This window comes from Phalangium opilio, unplaced genomic scaffold (genome assembly GCF_054372755.1).
Source record: "Phalangium opilio isolate 3A_F unplaced genomic scaffold, DU_Popi_V2 ptg000042l_1, whole genome shotgun sequence".
Taxonomy (NCBI): Eukaryota; Metazoa; Arthropoda; class Arachnida; order Opiliones; family Phalangiidae; genus Phalangium; species Phalangium opilio.
This window is the reverse complement of record NW_028324166.1, coordinates 2913169-2937134: the sequence shown is the minus strand read 5'-3', so window position 1 is coordinate 2937134 and position 23966 is coordinate 2913169. Positions and strand designations below refer to the sequence as shown.

General features: G+C 35.9%; 4 protein-coding genes across 4 annotated transcripts; 1 reads left to right on the top strand and 3 right to left on the bottom strand.

The window, feature by feature from the left end:
• Window positions 1–1828: 1828 nt before the first annotated feature.
• LOC149678333 (uncharacterized) lies at window positions 1829–3074 on the bottom strand. The gene is made up of 4 exons (XM_089837124.1): window positions 2733–3074; window positions 2218–2322; window positions 2051–2137; window positions 1829–1932 (listed from the first exon to the last, which is right to left on the bottom strand). The coding sequence occupies exons 1-4, from the start codon at window positions 3012–3014 to the stop codon at window positions 1891–1893; spliced, it is 516 nt and encodes a 171-aa protein (XP_089693250.1). The 5' UTR covers window positions 3015–3074; the 3' UTR covers window positions 1829–1890.
• A 1834-nt stretch (window positions 3075–4908) lies between these two features.
• On the top strand, window positions 4909–5412 carry LOC149678332 (uncharacterized). Its single transcript, XM_089837043.1, has one exon. It carries the CDS (start codon window positions 4909–4911, stop codon window positions 5410–5412), a length of 504 nt encoding a protein of 167 aa, XP_089693169.1.
• Window positions 5413–8275: 2863 nt separating this feature from the next.
• Window positions 8276–9811, bottom strand: LOC149678331 (uncharacterized). The gene is made up of 5 exons (XM_089837042.1): window positions 9689–9811; window positions 9111–9172; window positions 8795–8896; window positions 8651–8737; window positions 8276–8314 (listed from the first exon to the last, which is right to left on the bottom strand). Exons 1-5 carry the CDS (start codon window positions 9702–9704, stop codon window positions 8276–8278), a joined length of 306 nt encoding a protein of 101 aa, XP_089693168.1. The 5' UTR covers window positions 9705–9811.
• Window positions 9812–10599: 788 nt separating this feature from the next.
• Window positions 10600–11064, bottom strand: LOC149678330 (glycine receptor subunit beta-type 4-like). Its single transcript, XM_089837041.1, has one exon. The coding sequence runs from the start codon at window positions 11062–11064 to the stop codon at window positions 10600–10602; it is 465 nt and encodes a 154-aa protein (XP_089693167.1).
• Window positions 11065–23966: the final 12902 nt, after the last annotated feature.

The window sequence follows — 23966 nt, the reverse complement described above, 5'->3', positions numbered from 1 at the left end:
ATTAAATGCATTAATAATTAGTTATAAAACTCCTCTTGTGTCCAGGTGCAGTTGATAAAAATGTAGTCTTCATCGAATATTGTGCACAATAATCCATGAAATTTTAGAAAAGATCTAAAGTGATAGGACCATTTTTCGATTTGCCCAACAAAATACTACGAGTGGTCTCATTGGTCAATGTTTCTGCCAATGATAGAAGGTAACGTGAAAAGCGAGTAAACGTTGAAAGAGAGACGAGAGGAAGTATACCCTTAATGTCGCTTTTCGCGTCAATTTCTTTGGTTGGCTAAATCCTTAACCAATGAGACCGCCAGTCGGATTTTGCAAAAAAAATTCAGAAAAATTGGTGAAATTATTTTCGGGTATTTAAATCGTTAATCATTTAAACCAAATGTTTGGTTAAGGTTTTAGAGTCTACATTATCATTTCAAATCGAAGAAAACAATTTATTTGAACACTTAATTAAGCTCCTCCCAAATTGGCGAGGGCGAACAACCATTAACAAATTTCAACATAAATATAATCAGGCTTCTTCCATACGGTGGTGGTTCCTCCAAGGTGCGCCTAACATTTGACACAGCACTTCCCGTTTCCGCCCATTCTCGTTAAACCAGGAACTTAATTCCAGTTAAATTTAAAAGGTATAAATGACTGAATTTTTTAAATTTTGTCAATGTACCATAAAACGGAGATTCACAATCTTTATGAACATTTTGAACTCTCAAAATTTAATACTTTTTCGAGTTATAAAAATGAAGAACACGACGGCTCTGGTGATTCTTCAACTATTAGTTGTAATTGCGTTGAAACACGAGGTGGTATCTGGTGCCTGTTGCTTCACAAACTGTTTTTACTTCAATAAAGGGCACTTATGCGAAGACTGTTCTGTAGGAACTCCATTTTGCGGTTATGGTAAATGCAACATCTTTGGATGCAATTGCGAGGGTGGTTGCCGTTTTGGCAAGGGTTGTCCGAATTGCGGAAGATTTTCACGTTCGGTAAAGCAAGAAGATATTGCCGCCGCTTCGGAATCGTTTCCAATGGGAACCAATGACACTGAAGTACACGTGGATAAAATTTTCGAAAATTTCGATAAAAATGGTAATGGTGTTTTGGAGTTCTCCGAACTTCAGGATTTTGGTTTCAAACATCATGGTGTCAACAAGAGAGATGTGGCCGGAATGTTGCTACATTTTAACCAAATGGATGCAAATAATGATGGACAGATAACCCGTATGGAAATTGTTGGGAATTAAATCAGGATAGCAAAGGCATCCGGCGGTGTCCTTCAGCCCGTCGCGACATTTTAATAGTTTTAGGGCCACCATTTTTAAAGATGGCGGCAAATCGAACGCCAAAAGCCATAAAACCCGTCTATAAGATATAAGACACCAGTATACTAAATTTTAGGGAAACTGGTATAAAATTTCAGACGTTATTCCATAATGAAGATCTTGTTACATTTCTGTCTGCCATTTTTAAAGATGGCGGTGGATTAGAGAAATCTTTCTTAAAGGTAACGTCTCTGCGAAATTTCAGGTAAATTAGTTTAGGCTGGGCGTTGATTATCAGTCAGTAAGTCGGATACAAATACAGATGTTTCTTTCAAATTTATATTATTAAATATTGCTTCGACACAACTTTTGTGAAATTGAAATTGTCTAGGTAGTACTAAGAACCAGTTTGTTTTCACCGTTTAGAGTGATTATTTTTGTGGTTAATGTTACGGGTATAAAGTTACTATATTCTTTTGGAATCGAATGATTTCAACCTGAAGTGACCAATTATATACATATAAAAAAAAATCAAATTAAAGAAACAAAAGTCCTTTTTGATTTGATAAGAAAATTGCTTTATTTAAATTTGAAAAATTCATGCAAAAACTTCATTTCAACACTCGTTTGAACTATAGCACGATTTTTGAAAGCAAGCCTGAAATGAAAGATATTCATTATATTGTAAGTACGGTTCAAAAACTGTTTTTAAAAAATTAATATGCAACTAATAAAATTTTAAAAGAATACTAATTTTGAAATCGCAAAGTACTGACCTGTTTGTCACTTATAATTTGAGCCAGGGTGACGTCATTACTCTCAGCTGTTTTAGTCATGACGCAACAAAGGGCTTGAAGAATCCTCTAAGCTTACGAAAATTAGATCAAAAGTATTAAAAAAATTTGAAATGTTCGCTCAAAAGCAATTAATGAATAAATCGTACGTAATAATTTGTTCTGATCTTACTCGGATCCGTTATTAGAACTATTTCCCAATTATAAATTATGTTCGGCTCGTCTAGCTCCCTGGAACAGATTTCCCAAGCAGTCTGAAAACATTTATCAGTTGTTTCAAGTATAGTATAAGCAGGAGTTCATAATAACCCTCCTTCGGAATGGGGGGTTATTATGAACTCCTGGTATAAGCTAATTATCCTAGTTAAGTGTCTATGTATGAATGGGATCTATACTTCTCAAATATTTTTAAACTTTAACTGATATTAAAATATTTGAGCCGTTATATGCTTCCCTTCAGTGTGAAACACGAGATTTAAAAAAAATTTCCTCGATTGCCGGCGACGGGCTCAATTAGTAATTGCCTCCCCAATATCGCCTATACAAAAGTTCGTTTCTCATTTGATGACCCTTAACATGTGACGTTTTTTTTTTAGTCACTGCATGGTCGCTTAAAAACCTTTCGAAACTTAAGAACAACAGTATCGTAAGGAGTGAAAATTACCATGTGATCCGGGTCAAAAACACAGGTTGGAGCTAGCGGGAGTAAAGCGCTACTTCGGAATGAAAAATATCTCATGGATTTTTGACGCCTGAAATTTTGGATAAGAAGACTTGCATATACAATGCACCAAAAGTAATATAAGAAACCTCCCTTCGGGAGGAAAGTATACAAAGGCGAATTTTTCCCGATACATCCTCGTACCGCGAATGTCCCCGCGCACTTATACGGCCGTAAACAAAGTTTAAAAAATAGGGCCGCGCCGCGTAGAGCGTAGGAATACATTCTCTGATCTCGCGATTGCGTCGGCTGCTTAAGTTAAGTCAATTTCACAGACTCATTGTAATTTTAAACTTTTCCAATGAAATAATTCATGCAGCATGTTTAGATTTTGATGATAATCAATCATTCCTAAACAGGCAGCGACTCGATTATAGGATTTTCATAAATCTTTGCATAAAATTTGAATTAAACCCTTACCTTGCCAAGGTATATGACTAACACTATACATAGATTGATTTTAAAATGGTGTTATTATCTATCTCGAAATTTTGTTCTTGTATTCATAATTTTCATCTTCTTCTTGGCTTCACAACAAACTAGATTTTCGTTTCGAAATAACCGTATGTGAATATTTATTAGCAAAATCAGGAATCTTCTATTTCTTTACGACAGACGGCTAAGCAGACTACACTAGTTTGAAGAGTTTTTTCCTCTTTCCCAATTCCAACGACCATATCAAAGTACTAAGATCTGCCGTACCTTGTCCGTGAGCAATAGTGTCTGAATATGGTATTTGGCGGTTCGAGGATGTCTCGCGTGTTTTAACGTTATGCCTATGGCGCCTTGTATACTTCCCTCCCGTAGGGAGGTTTCTTATACTACTTCTGAATGCACCAAATGGTTACTGATGGGTACTTAAAGCTTAATCCGCTTATGTTATAATGTATATCCGCAAAACATAATTTCCCCTTGCTAGTGTGGTGTTTTATTGTCAAACTGACCAGTTTTCTTGTCCCGTAAAGGTTTATAAGACACATGCTTCAGAAATGGCTTCAGTAATAATATTTCGCGTCCTTCAGAAACTGTGAAGGTTACAAAAATTACCTGAAAACTTATTGGCATGCAGATAAGAAAGTCATAAGCGCATGTCAGATTACGAAGATATTCTGCAAATAATTGGATATTTGAAATAAGTTAGTTTCATCTGCACAATTATTTAAAAATAAATTTGAAATTCTACTCACTCGCGCCATTTTGCAAAAACTCCGCCGTGTACGCTACAGCATCAACGCTACAATTTTGAATCAGCGAATAATTTTGAATCGGCGAATCATTTTGAGCCAAAACCAAAGACGCGCAACCAAAGAACAACAATACCGAAGCTTGAAAACAATTCATTCTTTAACGACTTAAGAGACTTGAAATGTTTTATCACTAGAAAGGATTAACCCTTTTATAGCAAAACAGACGTTTTGCATTATTTATTATTTATAATTGATATTCAAATTAATTTCAATACCATTGTTTGATAGCAGTTCAAGGTTATTAACACGGGGCTACATACATAAAAGATCTGAAAAGAATTGGACCATTTTTCGATTTTCCCAACAAAATACTACGAGTGGTCTCATTGGTCAATGTTTCTGCCAATGATTGAATGTAACGCGAAAAGCGAGAAAACGTTGAAACAGAGAAAAGAAGAAAGTACACCCTTATAAGCGTTAATTTCTTTGGTTAGCTAAATCCTTAACCAATGAGACCGCCAGTCGGATTTTGCAAAAGAAAATTCAGTAAAATTGGTGAAATTAATTTCTAGTGTTTTAGGGTTATTATTGGCAACTTTTACAATCGTTAATAATTTAAACCAAATGTTTTGGTAAGGTTTTTGAGCCTTTTTTAGCCCAAATTAGCGAGGGCAAAGAAACATTAACAAATTTCCAGATAAAGATAATCAGGCTTCCTCCATACGGACCGGTGGTTCCTCCAAGGTGTGCCTAACATGTATCGCAACACTTCCCGTTTCCGCAGATTTATAGTTAACCCAGGAACTTAATTCCGGTTAAATTTAAAAGGTATAAATGTCTGAATTTTTAAAATTTTGTCAGTGTACCAAAGAACGGAGATTAACAATCTTTATGAACATTTTGAACTCTTAAAATTTATTACTGTTATAAAAATGAGGAACACAACGGCTCTGGTGATTCTTCAACTATTAGTTGTAATTGCGTTGAAACACGAGATGGTATCTGGTGCCTGTTGTTTCACAAACTGTTTTTACTTCAATAAAGGACACTTATGCGAAGACTGTTCTGTAGGAACTCCATTTTGCGGTTATGGTAAATGCAACATCTTTGGATGCAATTGCGAGGGTGGTTGCCGTTTTGGCAAGGGTTGTCCGAATTGCGGAAGATTTTCACGTTCGATAAAGCAAGAAGATATTGCCACCGCTTCGGAATCGTTTCCAATGGGAACTAATGACACTGAAGTACACGTGGAGAAAATTTTCGAAAATTTCGATAAAAATGGAAATGGTGTTTTGGAGTTCTCCGAACTTCAGGATTTTGGTTTCAAACATCACGGTATCAGTAAGAGAGATGTGGCCGGAATGTTGCTACATTTTAACCAAATGGATGCGAATAATGATGGGCAAATAACCCGTATGGAAATTGTTGGAAATTAAATCTGGTTTTAACGAATTAGTAGCAAAGGCGCATGTCCGGTCGTCGGGACATTTTAAGTATAAGACATCAGTGTACTAAATATTAGTGAAATCGGTTGAAACTTGCGGACGTTATTCCATAAAGAAATTTTTTTCACATTTCTGGCCGCCATTTTTCAAGATGGCGGCGGATTTGTGTGCCTACTATTCAAGATTAACGACCCTGCGAAAGTTCAGCATTTTAGGTAAAGTTGATTATCAGTCAGTCATTCGGAAGTTTGACTTTTACCGATAAATATGTATCTGTTACGATTGACTTTTGTGATTGTATTATAATTTGTATTATTAAATTTGGCTTCGACACACACTTTGTTTGAAATTTAATAAAAAGTATGCTTTTGGTTAATGTTTAGGGGTAATTAGTGTTTTTTAATCCATTCGTAGATTCAACCTTAAGTGGCAAATTAGGCAACAAAAATTACTAATCAAAGAAACAAAAATCATTTTTGATTTGATAAGAAAATTGCTTTATTTATTTTGTATTGAAAAATTACTGCAAAAACTTCATTTCAACTCTCGTTTGAACTATAGCACGACTTTCGAAAGCAAGCCTGAAATAAAAGTAATTGATTATATTGTAAGCACGCTTCAAAAACAGTTTTTAGAAAAATAATATGCGACTAGTAATATTTTAAAAGAATGCTTATGTTGAAATTGCAAAGTACTGACCTGTTGGTCACTTATAATTTGAGCCAGGGTGACGTTATCAAGCTCAGCTGTTTTAGTCGTGACGCAACAAAGGGCTTGAAGAATCATCTAAGCTTACATAAATTAGATCAAAAGTAATAGTAAAATTTTAAATGTGCGCTCAAAAACAATAAATGAATAAATCGTACGTAATAGTTGGTTCTTATGTTACTCGGATCCGTTATTAGAACTATTTTCCAATTATAAATTATGTTCGGCTCGTCAAGCTCCTTGGAGCAGATTTCCCTTGCAGTCTGAAAAATATTTATCAGTTGTTTCAAGTATAGACTACATAAGCAAATTATCCTACTTAAGTATCTATGTATGAACTTCTCTCAAATATTTTAAAACTCAACCTTATATTAAAATATTTCAGCCGTGATATGCTTCAATTCAGTGTGAAACACGAGATTTAAATAAAAACATTTCCTCGATTGCCGGTGAGGGGTTCAATAAGTAATTTTCTCCCCAATATCGTCTATATAAAAGCGCGTTTCTCATTTGATGACCCTTGACACGTGAGACACGTGACATGTTTTTTAAACAAACAACAGTAGCGTAAGGAGTGGAAAGTACCACGTGATCCGGTCAAAAAGACAGGTTGGAGCTAGCGGAAGGAATACCATGCGATAAAGAGAGAGACCATGAACTGAAAATTCCACCCAAGAGAGTCAGGCCACCCCCATATATACTTCTATCATAGCTACCAAGGAATGAAAAATCTCTCTTGTATTTTTGTCGCAGGTTATTTTGGAAAAGCAAAGGGGAATAGAAGTTGCACCAAATGGTTACTGATGGGTACTTAAAAGCTTAATCAGCTTATGTAATAATCTATATCCACAAAACATAATTCCCCCTTGCTAGTGCCCGATGTTTTTCATTGTCAAAGTTCCCAGTTCCCTTCCCATAAAGGGTTTAGTAATAATATTTCGCGTCCTTGAGAAACTGTGAAGTTTGAAAAAGTTACCTGAAAACTTATTGGCATGCAAGATAGAAAGTCTTCAACGCATGTCAGATTACGAAGATACTCTGGAAATAATTGGATATTTCAAATGAGTGCTTAAACATTTAAAAATTAGTTAAAAATTCTACTCACTCGCGCCATTTTGCATAAACTCGGCAGAGTACGCTACAGCATCAACGCTACAATTTTGAATGGGCGAATCATTTTGAGCCAAAACCAAAGACGCGCAACCAAAGAACAACAATACTGAAGCTTGAAAACAATTCATTCTTTAACGACCTTAGAGACGTGAAATGTTTTATCACTAGAACGGATTAACCCTTTTATAGCAAAACAGGCGTTTTGCATTATTTATTATTTATAATTGATATTCAAATGAATTTCAGTACCATTGTTTGATAACAGTTCAAGGTTATTAACACGGGGCTGCAATCTATTATCGGTTGTCGTCTTTTTTCAAAGGTTGACTCCCTAATCTGTAAAGGTCATGGATTTAGTTATTATTGTCAATTTATTCATAAACAAGACAAAAAAATTAACTTCCAGAATAAGTAACCACGGACTTTGTAATTCAAAATGCAATATATTTTTTTGCTATCCGACCACAGTGACTGCGGAAGGACACGCCCTCATAAATCTGTCAGAATTTCAAACGGCTAAACCATGGTTAAACCTGTTGCCCCAAGGCTAAGAAGAATCTGATTGGATACTAGAATTGCGTTAAGATGACGACATTATAAAGATGTAACCATTTTAAAATGAAAGAATTCTATCAATGGTGAAAAGCAATGAAAGCTGTTTAGAGAAAAAGATAGGCTTAGTACAACCAGAAGTAAGATAAGGGACTATTAGTATCGAGGTAAACAAATTTTTCACTTGGCGAAAGTGAATATTCTTGATAACACACCAACGGCTGGCCCTCTGGTAGCGGTTACTGAATTTTCCCTCCAAAACGTGAGACGCTCGCGGCGGTAGACGGCCGAACTAGATTCAAGCCCCCGCGTCCGTGTTCCGCGGCTTTAGGTTGAGAGGAAGGGGGTAGGAAATTTTCTCGGAACTCGACCAATTGTTTTCTCTCTAGTGTAGGCGCGATGGAAGCGGCATAGAATCCTCAAATTTGTTCACTAGTGCCAGGATCTACTACCAATGCTAGAGTTCTTTACTTCTAGCCCCTTATCCTACTTCTGGTAGTACTGATAAGTTCTCCAAATGCTGCCCCACCAATAATGGGTTTAATGAAAAAATTGCCTTATAGCGTGAGACATGTGGTTTCATTGTCATAGAAAACATTTTACAAATCTTTAACTATAAAATAAATTAATGACAACATTTTCCTGGGATGTATCATCAAAATATTTATTATAATCTGTAAATATTGTACATGTTCTACCAATTCTTATTATTTTAACCATAATTTTATGAATATTCTCGTTTACATGGTGAATTGTTGCATTCCTTTCGATTATAACATCCCTGGAATATGATAAAAATTATTATTTTTAAACGTTATAGGGTTCGACATTTTTAATTTTATAAGATATGCTTTACCTCGTTTTTGGCTTGAAGCTGAGCCTGGGTTACGTTATTTAAATCGCCTACTTTCTGTTTGAGGCAACATACGATTTGAAGAGTTCTCTGTAAGATTGAAACTTATTATTATATAATATAGACGACTATTAACTTTTGGTTTACCAAATAATGAGCTTCGTCCGTTTCTTGAAATATTTTGACCAATTTTTCAGTGTCTAATATATCAGGTTCGTTAAGTTCACTCGCGCAGACTTTTCTTGGGTTCTATAACAAAAGCAAATGGCCAAGTTTTTAAATGCATAATTATGTAAATTTGAGATAAGTGAGATTAAAAATCTTTTCCAACAACTGTTTTATCTCTTAAAGTGGCAAAGAGACATTGCGTTATAAATTTGAAAACCATTATAACTAGTACACAAGCTATTAATGGGTGAATAACACTTAAGGACAAAAAAATTGTTTAGACTTAAATGCCTACTTGGTTGTTAAAATTTAAGCACTCAGCTACAATCGTAAAGCATGGGACTGTTGAAACATAACCTGAATGAAAAAAAAGTACATTTTATTTTATGTTAGATGCACACTTCTATCTCTGTTCAAGAGAAGTTTGCAACTATAATTTTCGGTAGATTTTTAATAATGGAGGGATTATGAAATTGACCATAAAAATTGTGTGGCAACATTGAACGCCACTGACGTTTAGCACTTCATTTTAAAAAGTATGATTGGTTTACTTGAAATATCACGTGGTTTTCGGTCAATTTCTAATAGAGCTATCTCGGTTGTGACTTCAGTGCCTATTGGATTACTTTTACAGTGGGCGGCCATGTTTGATACCGATTTGGTTCTATGGGCAAATAGCAAGGGTGAAGTCACACTAGGGCTTCTGAGATAGCTCTAATACACCACTCCTTTGATATGTTATCGATTAACTGTTGCAGTCTTAAAATTCATCAAAAATCTCTTAGAAAAAAAAAACACTTTTCTAAGTTAATTTCTGATGTCTCGAAGACTGCAACCAAATAATTATACAACATCTTTATAACTTATACTTACTATTTTCGTGTTCCATAAAATACGCCGAGTAACCTATGGCATCAAAACTACAATTTTTTATTGTTTGACCAAACGCTAAATGCAAAGTTAAAAAAGCAAAGAAATGGAAAAAGATTTTAACTATTTTACTCATTTTGATATACTTCACCGCGAAACAACGCTGGTTTAATAAACGAAAATTCTCTTGGTTCACCTTGCCAATGCTTTATCGAACTATATAATTATATTGTAATTAAATTTATTATGTACAAATTGTATAATATTCTACACAATGCTTAGTGATAAACAATATACCCAGCGGTGGTCGTACTGAGACTTCATTATGCTCCGAAAAGAATGTAAAATACATTTTATCTTTGTTATTACTTGATGCATTATTACATATTATTTACAATAGCGTTATTCTTTCTGGAAATATGCTTTAGCAAAAGCAAATAAAAATAATTGAAGGTGAAGTTCAGGTTATTTTGGATTCGGCTATTTTAGTATTCACAAGTTTTGGATCAAAAATCACCATAGTCGTTTGCCCAAAAACGAGAGTCAGACGGAGAGAATCAGTATAGGCAGTCGTGATCCATGCGTGGCGATAACGCGTGTAAATCTACGGTACGCCTCGGCGCAGCTTTCTCGCGCGTAGTTGAAGTAGGGGATGACAGAGACAAGACTAGTAGGTCCCCGCCCCCATGCGCAAAGGAGATGCGTCCTCGAACAAACCGTACCGAAAATGGTTTTTACTACCCCCCCCCCCTATTTTCACATATTTAAGCGGATTTTATATAGCGGGTGTTTATCTCCTCTCTCGCTCTCATCTTTGGTCTGTGTGTGAACAGGGAAATGAACAAACCGACGGAAACGTTAAGATTTTACTGTAGTATGAATGGGCCTTGATTAAATGCAGCTTGTACGACAATCTAATCGAAACGGTACTGTTTGAGGAAATAAATCCAGTACATGACCGTGAAACTGGTAAAGGCCAGCGGAAAAATGTAACGAGAAACTCTATCTAACATGTTATCTTTTTGACCTTGGTGATCGGCTTCATTTTCCTTGTGTTCGGTTTTCTTAGCCACGGCTTTTACTCTTCTGAGACTGGACTTCATTCGATGTTTAGTTACTCTTTTGAGGGTCCAACCATTGTTGACGGACGACGCGTCACTCATTCGAGATTGTTTCATTTTCTTTATATTTGTACTGTTTCTGTTTGATGCTTGAGCCATTGTAAATTCAATGAGGGATAGAAAAACGGTGATCAGGCAACCAAGAAGCCACACGTCTAAAGCGGTCATGTAGTCTAACGTTGGTAGGGAAGCGCGGGCATGAACAATTTCCGTGGCTAACGTTAAGGGATAATAGGAAAACGTTTCAGTTAAGAGCATGAATTTATCTACAGTCTACAACAATGAATATGCATCCGTATGCTATACCCATTCAAACCTGTTGATATGATATCAGGGGCTGGGATAACATATAAATTGTTAAAAACAATTATTACAAGTGCAAGTGATGTTTCATTCCCAGAAATCATATTCCTTGTAAGCCTTGGCTCTTAGCCTCTTGTTCAAACTTGGGATAGAAGCTTCGACCACGTGACTAGTGTCGTCTTTATCTAAGCCCTATCCAAATCAGGGTTTGGCCTATGTATCGATGTATATTCATTGTTGTATACATTCATGTTATTACCTAATGTTAAAATGGCAGTTACTCCCAATGTAACTCTCCCAGGGACAGCGCCAATATCCAACCAGAATGAAACCATTGATAAGCAAACTATGAGAAAACTAGAACAATATAAATACAAATTCATTAGTTTTTATTTTGTATGTGGAATATAGATGGCGTGGAAACGGTGTGCGATTTTACTTAAGTCACTAAATTTTTCGAAGCCGTAGCTGGGTATAGAATACATTAGTCTCACCCAACATCATCTTGAGAATTATCAATGTGTACGATTGTGCAGTGAGCATGTATAAAAAGGAGACTCAAAGACGGAAGGTGGAAGATATTTAAAACAGCACAGCCCGATATCTCTCTCTCTCACGCGCACCGAACTCGGCGCACAGCCGAAGAGCCAGACATCACATTATCCGTACGGGCCAAAACAAATTTCTGCGAATTTTTTTCTTCTCTGCTGTACCGCTTGCGCATGTGCGGAACTCTGATACCGGTTTCTATTCCTTACCTGGGAATGTACACGTTGACGATACTTGCAACCAAAGATCGAACGAAAAGTAAATTCAGGTGTAAACATTTATTCTTAGTCGTACCTGCAAATATTACATTTAATAAATTTCATAGTTTTCCTAAAGTTCATCCTAATTTACTTACCGAGACCTATAAGTGAACTATTCATGCCTTCGACTTTGATAATGTAGTTTAATGGTTTAAAGTTGTTAAATCCTAAGGCATAGTTCTCTTTTGACATTAAATCATACCATTGTATTTCCACTGATGGGTTTATTGATGGCACTGAAAATGAGTTAATTGAGTTTTTATATGTTATCTACTAGCTGTTACCCGCGGCGTCGCTCGAGTGTAATAAGAATTTCCATCAAAATGAATACTGATGACTGATATTTTTGTAGCACCCTCGGAGCGAAGGCACTCGGCGATGCCCGTCAGCCCGTCGGGATATTTTTATTATTTTTCACGCGGACATTATTCTATAAAGAAGCGTTTCAAATTTTTGGCCGCCATTTAAAAAGATGGCAACAAAAGACCATTCAGCCCGTCTATAGGTTAAAGGAAACCAGTGTAGACCCTACTAAATATTTACGAAATCGGTTGAAACGCGCGGACTTTGTAGCTTTGAGAAGATTTTTTACATTTCTGGGCGCCATTTATTAAGATGGCGGCAGATTGGAAAAATCTTTCTTAGTACGCGCCTACTACTTATGAGTAACGTTCCTGCAAATTTTCAGCCTTCTACTGCAAGCGGTTTGGACTGGGCGTTGATTATCAGTCAGTCAGTCTGTCAGCCAGCCAGTCAGTCAGGACTTTGATTTATATAGATGTAGATAAATATGATAATTTGTAACTGAAAACGTTTAGTTGGAGAATTGACTACACGCGCGAATTTTGCGATATTTTACCGAGGAAGAGGCCAATTAACTAGAAAAATATAACATACGGGACATGAGGTCCAAGGAACAAAACTGAGAATCCATTGGATACAAGTGGAAATCCATGATACAGCTAAGTAATAGTTTATACCTGCAACAATACATTATTTAAATTGTTTTACGATTATTAAGTTGTGTTGGCGCGTTTGTCAGGGGTTCTGACGCAATGAAAATTAAAATCAATTTCTTTCAAGCCTTAATATTTCGAGCTTCGGTTGATGTGGGTCCATCGTTGGGCGGAAGAAAATTTTACCAATGGCACCCTAGATGCATTGCCCATAGTGTTTAAATTAAAATTTTGATCTGATGTCCCAAAATATTTCTTTATATTCTGACCCCCTTGCACTCGCAGTTAAGATTATCATTTATATTAAAACCAGCCTCGAAAGAACAACTTCGAAACTCTTTAGATTTGAACGTATGGGATGGAAATTGATACTTACCGTGTTGCAGTTACGAAATTTCGACGAACGAGCCAATTGAAAGTGTTTGGGCCTGTATCTTCGTACGAATCTGACTGCTTGGCGTTGTAGAACATAATGGTTGGCTTCCATATACAATTCAGTATCTTGGGAGGAAGATTTTGCGCTTGAGATTCATTCCCATTGATTATTAAATTTGGTTCGTTCCACATTCGCACTAGAGATACTTGAACTCCGAATTCCTGTTTACAAATATAATACTCAGCTAGAACCTATGATATTTTAGTTTATCCAAGTATTTGTTTTACCATATTTTGGACAGAAATATCGAATATGGATAAAATGAACAAAGAAACGTCCACCTTTATTGGTTCACCTAGGTGGTATGGGAAAAATTGGAGAATTGTAATTGGAATACACAGTGTGCAACAGATCAGCCCAGCACCATTTGTCATAAGTGATATCAAGAAGCGATATCTAGTTTACTAGGGAGAAGGTATAAGATGCCTAAGTATTCGCTCGTCATAGTCCAAGTCCCCATTTCAAAATACAAGGGGGGGACGTAAAAGAACGCCGGGCTATTTCGCAGCCTCTCCTCAGTCGGAAAATATGACTGTAATTTTCGTCATTTGCGTCGCGCTGACGTGAGTTTTCAAGAACCAATGATCTGTTACTCAGTTTTATCAAAAGTTCATAGTAAAAGGAAAAAGTATACTTCGTTTACAATTTGAAATGAGAAGCAAACGACCCTCCTCTCAATCTCTTCACAAACCAACCAATCATAGAAGAGTTTTATTTTGGGAGATCAAATAGTACTTTGTGGTGACGATGCAAACGTTATTTCTTGGCACTGGAACTTCCATAGGCACCGATTCACGCTTGTTCCCTTGGCTAGGGTTGTGACGCAGTGAGGGGACAACACTGTTCTGAGGGTAAAGGGGGCTTTCTCATATTACAAATACAAGGCATCGATGAAGTATACTTTTTCTTTTAATCTATGAACTTTTGCATGGTTTAAATATTATTTAAAAGATTTGAAAATATACTTGAAGGTTGATATTCTTCATCGTGGAAACAGTAATTCTGTTTCAAATTCTTCCAACGAAAACCAGATTCTGTGGGCTTTGAGTTTCTAAAGATATTATAAATAATTTTAAATTATTAACGTAAGTGTACAATCAACTCCATAAAGATAACCCTTCCAGTTAAAATCATGCCTAATAGTGACGTAAAGTTATACAAACCCATGAGTGATTAAAATGGTTAGTAATGGTAGCGTTAATCGTTGAAAAACTTTCATGACGCGTTTATAACAGGCTTTCTGTGTGACCGTCTACCAACACTTCATTTAAAACGACTGTAAGACAAATAATTCAATACTACCCAATTGCAGGTATCTTAAAGAGAATTTAAAACAACTTAATTTCAATCAATATAAATAGTAGTACCCATAATCTTGATCAAACCTTTATATTAAATATATTTAACTCTTTGATCCAATATTCGATTCTAGAATTCTATTGACTGATTGTATTGTTTTGAATACGCGATTTCTGAGGTTTTGTTTCGTTGTACTTGTGTTTGAGAAACGCACGCGATAATGGTGAAATTTTCGAAAGGGTTCTCTGAGCACCTTACCTTACCCATGCAAGAACAATGGAAAATCAATTTATTTGCATAAAGCCCGTTACGCTTAATAGTGTGGATTTAATACTAGTTCAGTCGATAAACAGAAAAATATTCTAGGAGAGTGTTTAAATGTGTTATTTTATTTTTATCCCCATAATGTTTACAAAGAAATAACAATAGAAAACGTTCATTAGATTTCTTATACTGCATTCAAATATTTTGATTCAAATACACTATTACACCCACCAGAAGCTGATGACTGGGAAGTATTGGACACTAAGGCATTATATAGTATCCATCAATGCAAGTCAAAATTGCCTATGGCAATCGTAAAAGAGGGTCGAAAGTTTCCTCCCCACTAGGGAAACTATATCTAATCTACTGAAAAAAATCCCACGCCGAGAGGCTGTGGCACTCAAACTGTGGGGCGTGATCAAAACTTCTTCAGCGCCAATCGTTGAAAAGCCGTCTGGTTAGAACTCTATGAAAATCCATTACAATTCGTGGGCCTAGGACCCCACACTAGTTTGACCGGAATTTCTAGCAGTCTATTAAAACAGCTGTTCTTGTCACCGGTTCTGATTCGTCACCTCAAATAACAGGACACACCTTAAAGTTTCGTTTCTTGCCCGCTGCTGGCGCTTAAATCAGCCTGCCAGCTCAAAATGATGGAAATGCCGTAGGTGGCGCGGTGATCGGACCTAATAAAAAGTTGGCTAACAGAGATGGTTCCGGATATGGTTAGAGTCCAATACTTCCCAGGATAAGAAGTCATAAACTTCTGCACCCACGTATTATTGGGTTGCAAAAGCATCAAGGTTACTTGCATTTCTAATGTGAATATTAGCTGATATTAGCACCATTTAAAACTTATTATTGTTAAAATTAACAGTATTTATCCATGTATTTGATTTATTTTCAGTCGCCCTCAATAGTGAGAGCTTAAGCTAGAAAACCACACTCCCATGGGAAGCGGAGAAATAGACGCGCGATACAAAGAGATTTGAATTTCTTTTATAGAAAACACTTTTCTGTTTGAAGTGTGCACACGCAAATTCTTACAATAGAAACGTTTAGTTTTATAAAGCAAGCCTTTTACCATAGTGAGAGAGTTCTATTATACATATATGGTCACAGCGCCTCCTACAGTTTATTACTAATATTTTTCAATGAGCTCTTTGTAGAAGATTAAATTTTCATAGTTGTTGGCATGGATTTTATTAATTATTACCTTGGTGTTTTACACTTTTATTTTCCGAAACAGAGCCATCCTTGCTCGAGGTGGCAAAAGCTTCAAGGTAAATTCGATAATAGCAGTAATGATGGACGCGATGATCATGATTGAGTAGATGAAGAAAACGGGTCTAAGTTCATTCAACGTCAATGAATTGTAGTTGCTCCGTGGCTGTTTCCAGAAATGTTTTTCAATTAAATAATCGTAACTTAGTTTCAAGAAATCATGAGACCGGAGTTCGTGTATATGCAGACAACTATAACGGTGAAAGTTCAATTACATTCGAAAATTACAACCAAGCTAGAATACAGGGCCGGATTAAACAATTTTGCACCCGGGGGCCGAGATAATGTGCGGCCCCTTAAGTAGAAAAAATAGGAACAGCAAATGTTGCTAAGGGGGAATAGTTTCACTCAATGTGCCCCCAACAAGCCTTGCGCCCGTGGGCCAGTGCCCCCTGGGTCCCCCTTTAATCTGGCCCTGACTATAGCATACTCAAAGGGCATCTCCCTATCTCTAGTAGAACCAGAGTTATGAGCCTCTAAAGTTGGTTGTAATGCTATTCCTATGGATGGTATGTTTATGAACATTTTGCTCAATTACTTGGCCCCATTTTACTCGATCCTCAAGTTTTAGTATGGTTGGATGGGGAACTCAATACGCCCGGGGGCAGTGCCTCCTCGGCCCCGCTTTAATCCGGCCCTGTCAATTATTCTTGAATACGTACAGTTTTTCGAATGTTTCTCTGATTTGAGTGGAGGCGTAAAACCTCTTGTTAATCGGATATGACAAAGTTGTAGAAAGAAGTGAATTTTTACTGAAGTACATTTTGCCTTCTAATTCTTCATCTAGTCCTACCAGTAGATTTCCCAACAGAATGCGAGCGTAAGTACTGACGCTCAACAATACATTATCTTCTCTAAACACATCGTAGTACGTGTCCAAATTAAAGGCTTTATCTAAGTTAAGAGGAACACCTCGATTTTTCAAATCAGTCTCTAGCTTTTTATATTTGGGATCGGTTATGGCCTGAAATGGTTGGCTTTAGTCGTAAAAAAATAGATAAAAATGCTACAATATTCACTTACCATGTCCTTAACGAAGCCAATTTCGAATCCATTGACGTAATAGTACAAACCGATTTTATCTCTTCTCGAGATATCATCTAAATGCTCAAAGGTGTTGAAAGTGATCGTGCTGTAGCTGGACTTCATCAAAGATGAAACCCAAATTGTGAAGATTAGCATTGCTATCAACCAAGAAGCCAGTAACAGTCTTGAAGACGTCCTCGCGGGAACGAATGGTACCGCTACAAGGGGTTAGTTTCACATTTATTTTTACTTTTGTTATCATTAATACCATGATAACAATGAGTGTGACGCTTATCATTGTCGTAATGATTAATTTCGTGTTTTAGGTAGATTTTTGGAGCGCAATAGTTCCAGAAAATTCTGAAACTAAAATACTTCTTGGCTCAACAAATAACAACTTGGTTATTTGGAAACACACCACAGTGAGCGTGTTTTATTGAGTGTCATACTTGGTGTTAATATTTTACTTATGCTTCCATCTACAATGATTTCTGCTCATTAAGGTAACTTACGTTCAAAGAAAAAGATGGCCGAAAACATCCAGAAGTTTTCGAAAAATTGTAATAGTTGAAATAATACTCCAGCGTTTGATTGATAATGAAAAGTCGTCAGATTCCATAAAAGTGAAGTTACCACCAAGAGTAATAGTAAACACCAGAGACACTGCGAAAGAATTGATCAAATTAAGGTAAATTGGTTAAATTTTCATATCACGGTCATTCAACTATTTGCTATTTCGTCACTATGAACATCAGACTACAACTCATGTTACCTTGCAAATTGAGAATAAGGCGTATTGGTCAAATTTCAAATAAGCTTTTCAACTGAACGAATTGAAATTGGTCATTTACCTAACTCGATGCAAGTTTGACTCGAAAAGATTTATAACAAAAATGCAATATTACATTTTGACCGAAATGAATTGGAACGAAGGAATCTTGCGTCACCGCTCTCGGAGGTCCAGACACAAGTAAAAGATCGGTTGGCATGACTGGAGCAGAAGGGATGAATGCCTTTGAATGTTGAAAGACACTTACTAACGACGGAAAGTAAACTATTTCGCTTCCCTACAAGTTAGTACAATTAAGAATTTTGGTGCGTATTAAATATTTTTTGTACCTGTAACGCTGGGTTTGAATCTGCTATAGCGGCAGTGTTCATATCGTCGTATTCTGTTTCAACAAGTTCTACACTACAACGCAAGAAAAATTATAACATTATAAGTTACAATATACTATATACAATCATCATAAATGATCATTTCTACGTACCTTGTGTTGAATATGCCAGATATCTGTTTCTTAACGAAATCAAGCCTGATATTTTCCTTATCAAAGAAGAACAGTACCTTGTTCACAAAAAATCAAATAAGTTAAAGATATTATAATTGAACCATATGTAACATGGCAATAATAAGTATGACCAGAAGTTTATAACCCCCCTCGAATTAACTAGTTGTAACGTAAGGAAAAGGTTCTAAACCCATCCACTCAGGTTCAATATTTATAATCTCTTTTTAGAGACTCTTTTTCAAGATATTTAGCATTACCGTAACTAGATAAAGTCATACTTATTGATTGTAATCATGATACTTATAAAATCAGAGACACAAGGAGGTCGAATAACCTTGGAAGAATATATTACTAAAAACACTTACGTCAAGGTATGCCAAACGAATATTCGGAACATTTAAAAATCTGTTAAAATAATTTTAATTATTATCTCGCAGTAACATGCGCGTTGAATAATTAACCAACCTGTACTGAAAGAATTTATTTTTCCTCTCTATGTATGAAACGTTTTCGAAGTCCATTTTAAATTTATTTATGGATGAAATTAGAATACAAACGAAGATTGCTTTAACAGAAATACTAACGCTAGACAGAGCGTTAAAAAAACGAATATTTCAAACTGGAATTATGTATCTATTTATCTATACAATATTATAGAAAATGGTGACAACTACTAGAGCAAGTACATTAGGACATCTTTTAAGCGGACAAAGTTAATGTAATCTTACTAGCAAGACGTCCAATTTCCATCAGGGTAGGTCCAGAGAAAAAATCGTTCTAACGCTTACATTTCGATTTACTTGAACTGAACAATCTATTATAAGAATATGTGCAATATGTACATTTGACAACTTTTGTCGGTTATGCTCTAGTTGGTACTGAACGCCCTGAGCCGATGCGAATGATTTCGTAAGACAGTACAAGTAAACTCGACTTTACACGCGTCTCTAATGAATTTTATCTTTGAATGACAATTGATATGAACGTACTGCGGAGTAATACTTCATACCATCATCCCATAGAAAAAAGATATTCATTGACAAGTGATGGTGGCTAATCGATCATTGCAATATATGCAATATTTACAATCGACGACTTTTGTCGGATATGCTCTAGTTGACACTGAAAGCTCTCATCCAATGCGAATGATTTCGTAAGACAGTAGGCAAACTCGACTTTACACGCGTCTCTAATGACTTAAACTTCGAATGACAATTGTATAAACGTACTGCGGAGTAATACTTCATACCATATAACATTGAGAAAAGATATTCGTTTTTACAATCGATAGAGACAAATGGTTTTACCTCATGGTCGTTATAAAAATGGAAACATGTTACAAGTAAAGGCTGGGACTCCTGGGAGTTTATTTTTGTCGATAAATGAACCTTAATTAACTAAACCACGAACAAATGCAAAAATTTTTGGTGTAAGGCAAAGGTACTAAAACTATAACTATTTTATAGTTTCATAATGGTTCGATTTTATTGCAGTTTTATTCGAAAAAAAAATATATATTTTTTGAACTAGTGCCAAGTAGTGTAGAAGTTCAAGTTTTGCCAAGGAATAATAATGAATAAATAAATACGATGTAGGTCCAATATCTATGAAAATTTCAAGTAATATATCCAATAGAGGATTGTAAAGCTAATGAAGACAATTGGAAAAACGAAACGAGACGCTCTATCGAGTAAATTGTCTTTTTGTTGCTTGGGCTTCTTTTCTTTCATTGAGAACACAAAGGATTTCCCAGAAACACATATTCTCCTTAAACCATTCTTGGATTTGCGACGATGTTCAAACCAAGGATGCGAATGTATGCCAACTTGAGACTTTCGTCTCGTTTCTGGACTTTTCACCTGAGTATTCAAAATTACTGTTAATTATACTGGGTGTTTCTGATAAGTATGTCATAATTAATGGGTGTGTTCCTTGAGTTGGACTGTGTGAAAAGTGTCAGAGAACATGGGGTCTAAAACATTGGCCCCTGAAACAAGGAACAATTCTACCTTTAAGGGTTAGCTTCTGCTAGATAAAGGCTCAGTAACGTTCTTAGATTGGAAGCTATTGAAATTGTCTAAACAAGATGTGCAAGCTGATATGTCTTACTCCACATGTGTGTCAATTTACCTTGAGTTTTTCCTGATTAGTTGCCTTTCTGTTGAAAGATTGCGCCATTGTAAATTCTATCAGAGACATAAACACAGTGACCATACATCCCAGTAACCAAACGTCCATGGCGGTCAAGTAGTCCAAGGTTGGTAGAGCAGATCGGACATGAGCTATTTCGGTTGCTAAAGCGAAAGAAAGGTAGAATACTTTCAGATATTGCAGTACTTAACGAAACTTTGCAGTGAAAATTAAATCCGTGCTTCGAGCAACTGTAATTTTCGTTGTTGCGATCTCACCTAGCGTCAAAATAGCAGTGACCCCTAGGGTTACCCTGCCAGGCACCGCGTTTATGTCCACCCAGAAAGATATCATTGATAAGCAGACAATCAAGAAACTGGATAGACATGGATTTGCAAGTTAAAATCATCAAAGTGGGCCTTAAGGTGCATTTACCTTGGAATGTAGATGTTAACCACACTAGCCACCAAAGATCTTTCGAAAAGCAAGTGAAGATGTAGAAAAGGACTATCAAGTCCGGCTAATCGAAATAAACAACGATTGTTGAAATTTTTAACTTTGTTGAAAAGTATAAATGTAGCAGACAATATGACAATAAAATAATGAAAGAAAGTTTAATTTTTAGTATAGGATAGCCCGGTTAGGCTAAGTTAAGTTGGATTTTATAAGGTTTGGTTATGTTAGGTGGGGTTTTATTAGGTTAGGCTATGTTAGGTTGGGTTTTTCTAAGTTAAGTTTGGTAGGGGAGGGTCAGTTTGTCGTCTGTCTCTAATTACTTACCAAACTTAACGATAGACGAGTTTTTGCCATTAAAAGAAATTATAAAATTCAAGGGTTTAAATTTGTTGAATAGCAATATATTTTCGTCATCCTGGAAAAAGTCGGACCATACAAGTTCAATCGGATGTTTCTTCCCCACTACTATAAACACACAGACAAATATACAGTAACATCAGTAATAGGGCTCGGGGATCGGTTAACTATTTTTCAAATAAAGTAACATACTAAAATTTGTAAAACGAAGATTATATAAAAGTATTTCGTCTTGATTTGTTTTGGAAAAAGGTAGAGTGATGCAATTATTATTCGTAAGTATTTTTTCCGAAAAACTAAAATTTTCAACATAATCAGAAGAATTTTACTCCAAAAAGTTTTTTTGCGATACGTTTTATTCGATTTCGAATAAAAAGTTAAGATCCATACATTTCTTGATACAAATGTGGTTTTGGTTTCACTTATCGATAAGCAATTGGACGAGTAACCGCCACTATTATTTTTTTACGATAAACTCTGATCTTTTTTAAATTGTTCGAGCTCATTACTAACGAAAATAAGCAAAGTTTTAATCATTGACAAATAATTGTACAGTACTAAAAACCCTAATAATGATATGAACTATCAATATAAACATTGAGATTGGCAATATTTTCAAAAGTATATAATACTTCTCTTCGAGAGAAGTGTACCACAAAGCGTGGTAACATAAGAACATTAAAAGCAACGTTACTAAACCGAATCACATACGCGATAAATAGTACCCTCATCACTACTCTATTAGCACTTGACTATTTCCTAAGGCGTGCACTGTTAAATTAGCACTTGACTATTTCCTAAGGCGTGCACTGTTAAATTAGCACTTGACTATTTCCTAAGGCGTGCACTGTTAAAAAATATTGTCCAAAATTGGATGTAAATGGATCCAAACGGCTGACTCTGAGACAGCACAGTTTTTTATCTATTTTTGGATAACGTAAAAAGGGAGGGTTGAACGATAAGCCAGATTTGAAGCCCCATTCAAAATTGGATCCAGAATCATCTATTAAGGGATCGATTATTACCCAGAAATGGTCAGGATATTATCCGCACATCAATCAAAACCACATTGGACAAATTTCAAACCAATATAGGGCTAAAATCAAACCCTCATTGGACAATTTCTAACCGATATTGGACTAATATCGAACTCATATTGGTGTAATAGACAGTTTTCACACATGGAGGATTCATACCTTTTACACCAGGAAACTGGGCTATCTGGAGGACAAAAGAAGACGGGTTTTTGTTCTCCAGATAGCCCGGCCTCCTGGTGTAAAAGGTATGAATCCTCCATGTGTGAAAACTATCTATATCTAACCGACATTGGACAAATGTCGAACAATATTGGACTCATATGAAGCCAATATAGAGGCTAGATTTTTTCCTTCACCGAGTGATGATTGTTTTGGAAACGTTCTGTTCTCGATGTATCCATCTGTCTGTGTGTTTGTGTGTCTGTCTGCCTGTTGTCACACCCCAGGGGATAGCGTTCGCAGTTTCCTAATCTGAACAAAAGGGTTCTCAATTTCCGGAACGTATACATGGTAAAAAAAAATAAACAAGTTGGTTAGTCATTAAGCTCGTGGAAGGATTTTCTCTAAAGGAGGGGGGAAAGGGGGATAAAATGTGACGTAGATGAACACTAGAGTCATCTCGTGCCTAAAATATTTGACGATCCGAATCGTCTGCTTCATCAATTTTAACTTCAAAGGCCAAGGGCCATGGGACTCAGAGCATAGCCTGGTTAGATCCAGGTTAGGTCTTTGCTGATTAGCAATTTAGCATAAGTTAGTTAATGTGAATTAAATAGATTAATGTTATAACTATTTATAAAAATGAGTGGAAAAAGTGGTGCACGATGCTGTTGCTTGGTCCAATTTCCTTTGGGTAAATTAAAAAGCTTAATAAAGAAATAAGTTAGATAACACGAGAATACGGACTCCATGCTTGTTTTGGTGTTTAAAGTGGTCAATGCGCAGGAGCAGTAACAGCCAATCACAGTGCCCTTTCTTTCCCAGCATGCAATGTTCTCCCCGCTTTGACCGTTAAATATTTTGAACGATTTTTTTTTACCATGTATTCACAGTTGACGGATATCTGAAAAACTGAACTGACCACTATTCTATTAACTGTCATCACCAATCTAACTACACCATTTTAAGGTCTTTCAGACACTCGCGAAGGAGGCATACTCTAGGAAAAACGTCTCTTAAAACGATACAACTAGGAGAATAATAAGTAACTTCAGATAAAAATAATTAATATCATATGATTTTAATAAATTATTTGAGAAAAACCTTTCTGAACTGAAAAATCTGTAGTCAAAGTTTATAAACGACGAGTAACGAAGATTGGGTATGAAGTCGATAGACTAGATACATTTAATAGTTTGTATAAAGCGAGATATTGAGACTTTACTCCACTGTACCATGAAACTCTTTCCAAAGTTAATATAGGATGAGTATTGATATCGTTAGTTAATAAAAACGGAATAGAGAAGCCATTTTCAAGTAAATGAACAAAATATGTTTCAAGTGTGATTCTC

Coding starts and splice junctions, on each gene's coding strand:
- LOC149678331 (XM_089837042.1), bottom strand. Junction 8,897..9,110: donor GCTTAAATTTTAACAACCAA/GTAGGCATTTAA, acceptor CTTTTGTTATAG/AACCCAAGAAAAGTCTGCGC. Junction 8,315..8,650: donor AGCTTCAAGCCAAAAACGAG/GTAAAGCATATC, acceptor TTGGTGGGGCAG/CATTTGGAGAACTTATCAGT.
- LOC149678333 (XM_089837124.1), bottom strand. CDS start 3,014: ATGTATTCCTACGCTCTACGCGGCGCGGCCCTATTTTTTAAACTTTGT. Junction 2,323..2,732: donor TTTTTGACCCGGATCACATG/GTAATTTTCACT, acceptor AAATGTTTTCAG/ACTGCTTGGGAAATCTGTTC. Junction 1,933..2,050: donor AAATTATAAGTGACAAACAG/GTCAGTACTTTG, acceptor CTTTCATTTCAG/GCTTGCTTTCAAAAATCGTG.
- LOC149678332 (XM_089837043.1), top strand. CDS start 4,909: ATGAGGAACACAACGGCTCTGGTGATTCTTCAACTATTAGTTGTAATT.
- LOC149678330 (XM_089837041.1), bottom strand. CDS start 11,064: ATGCTCTTAACTGAAACGTTTTCCTATTATCCCTTAACGTTAGCCACG.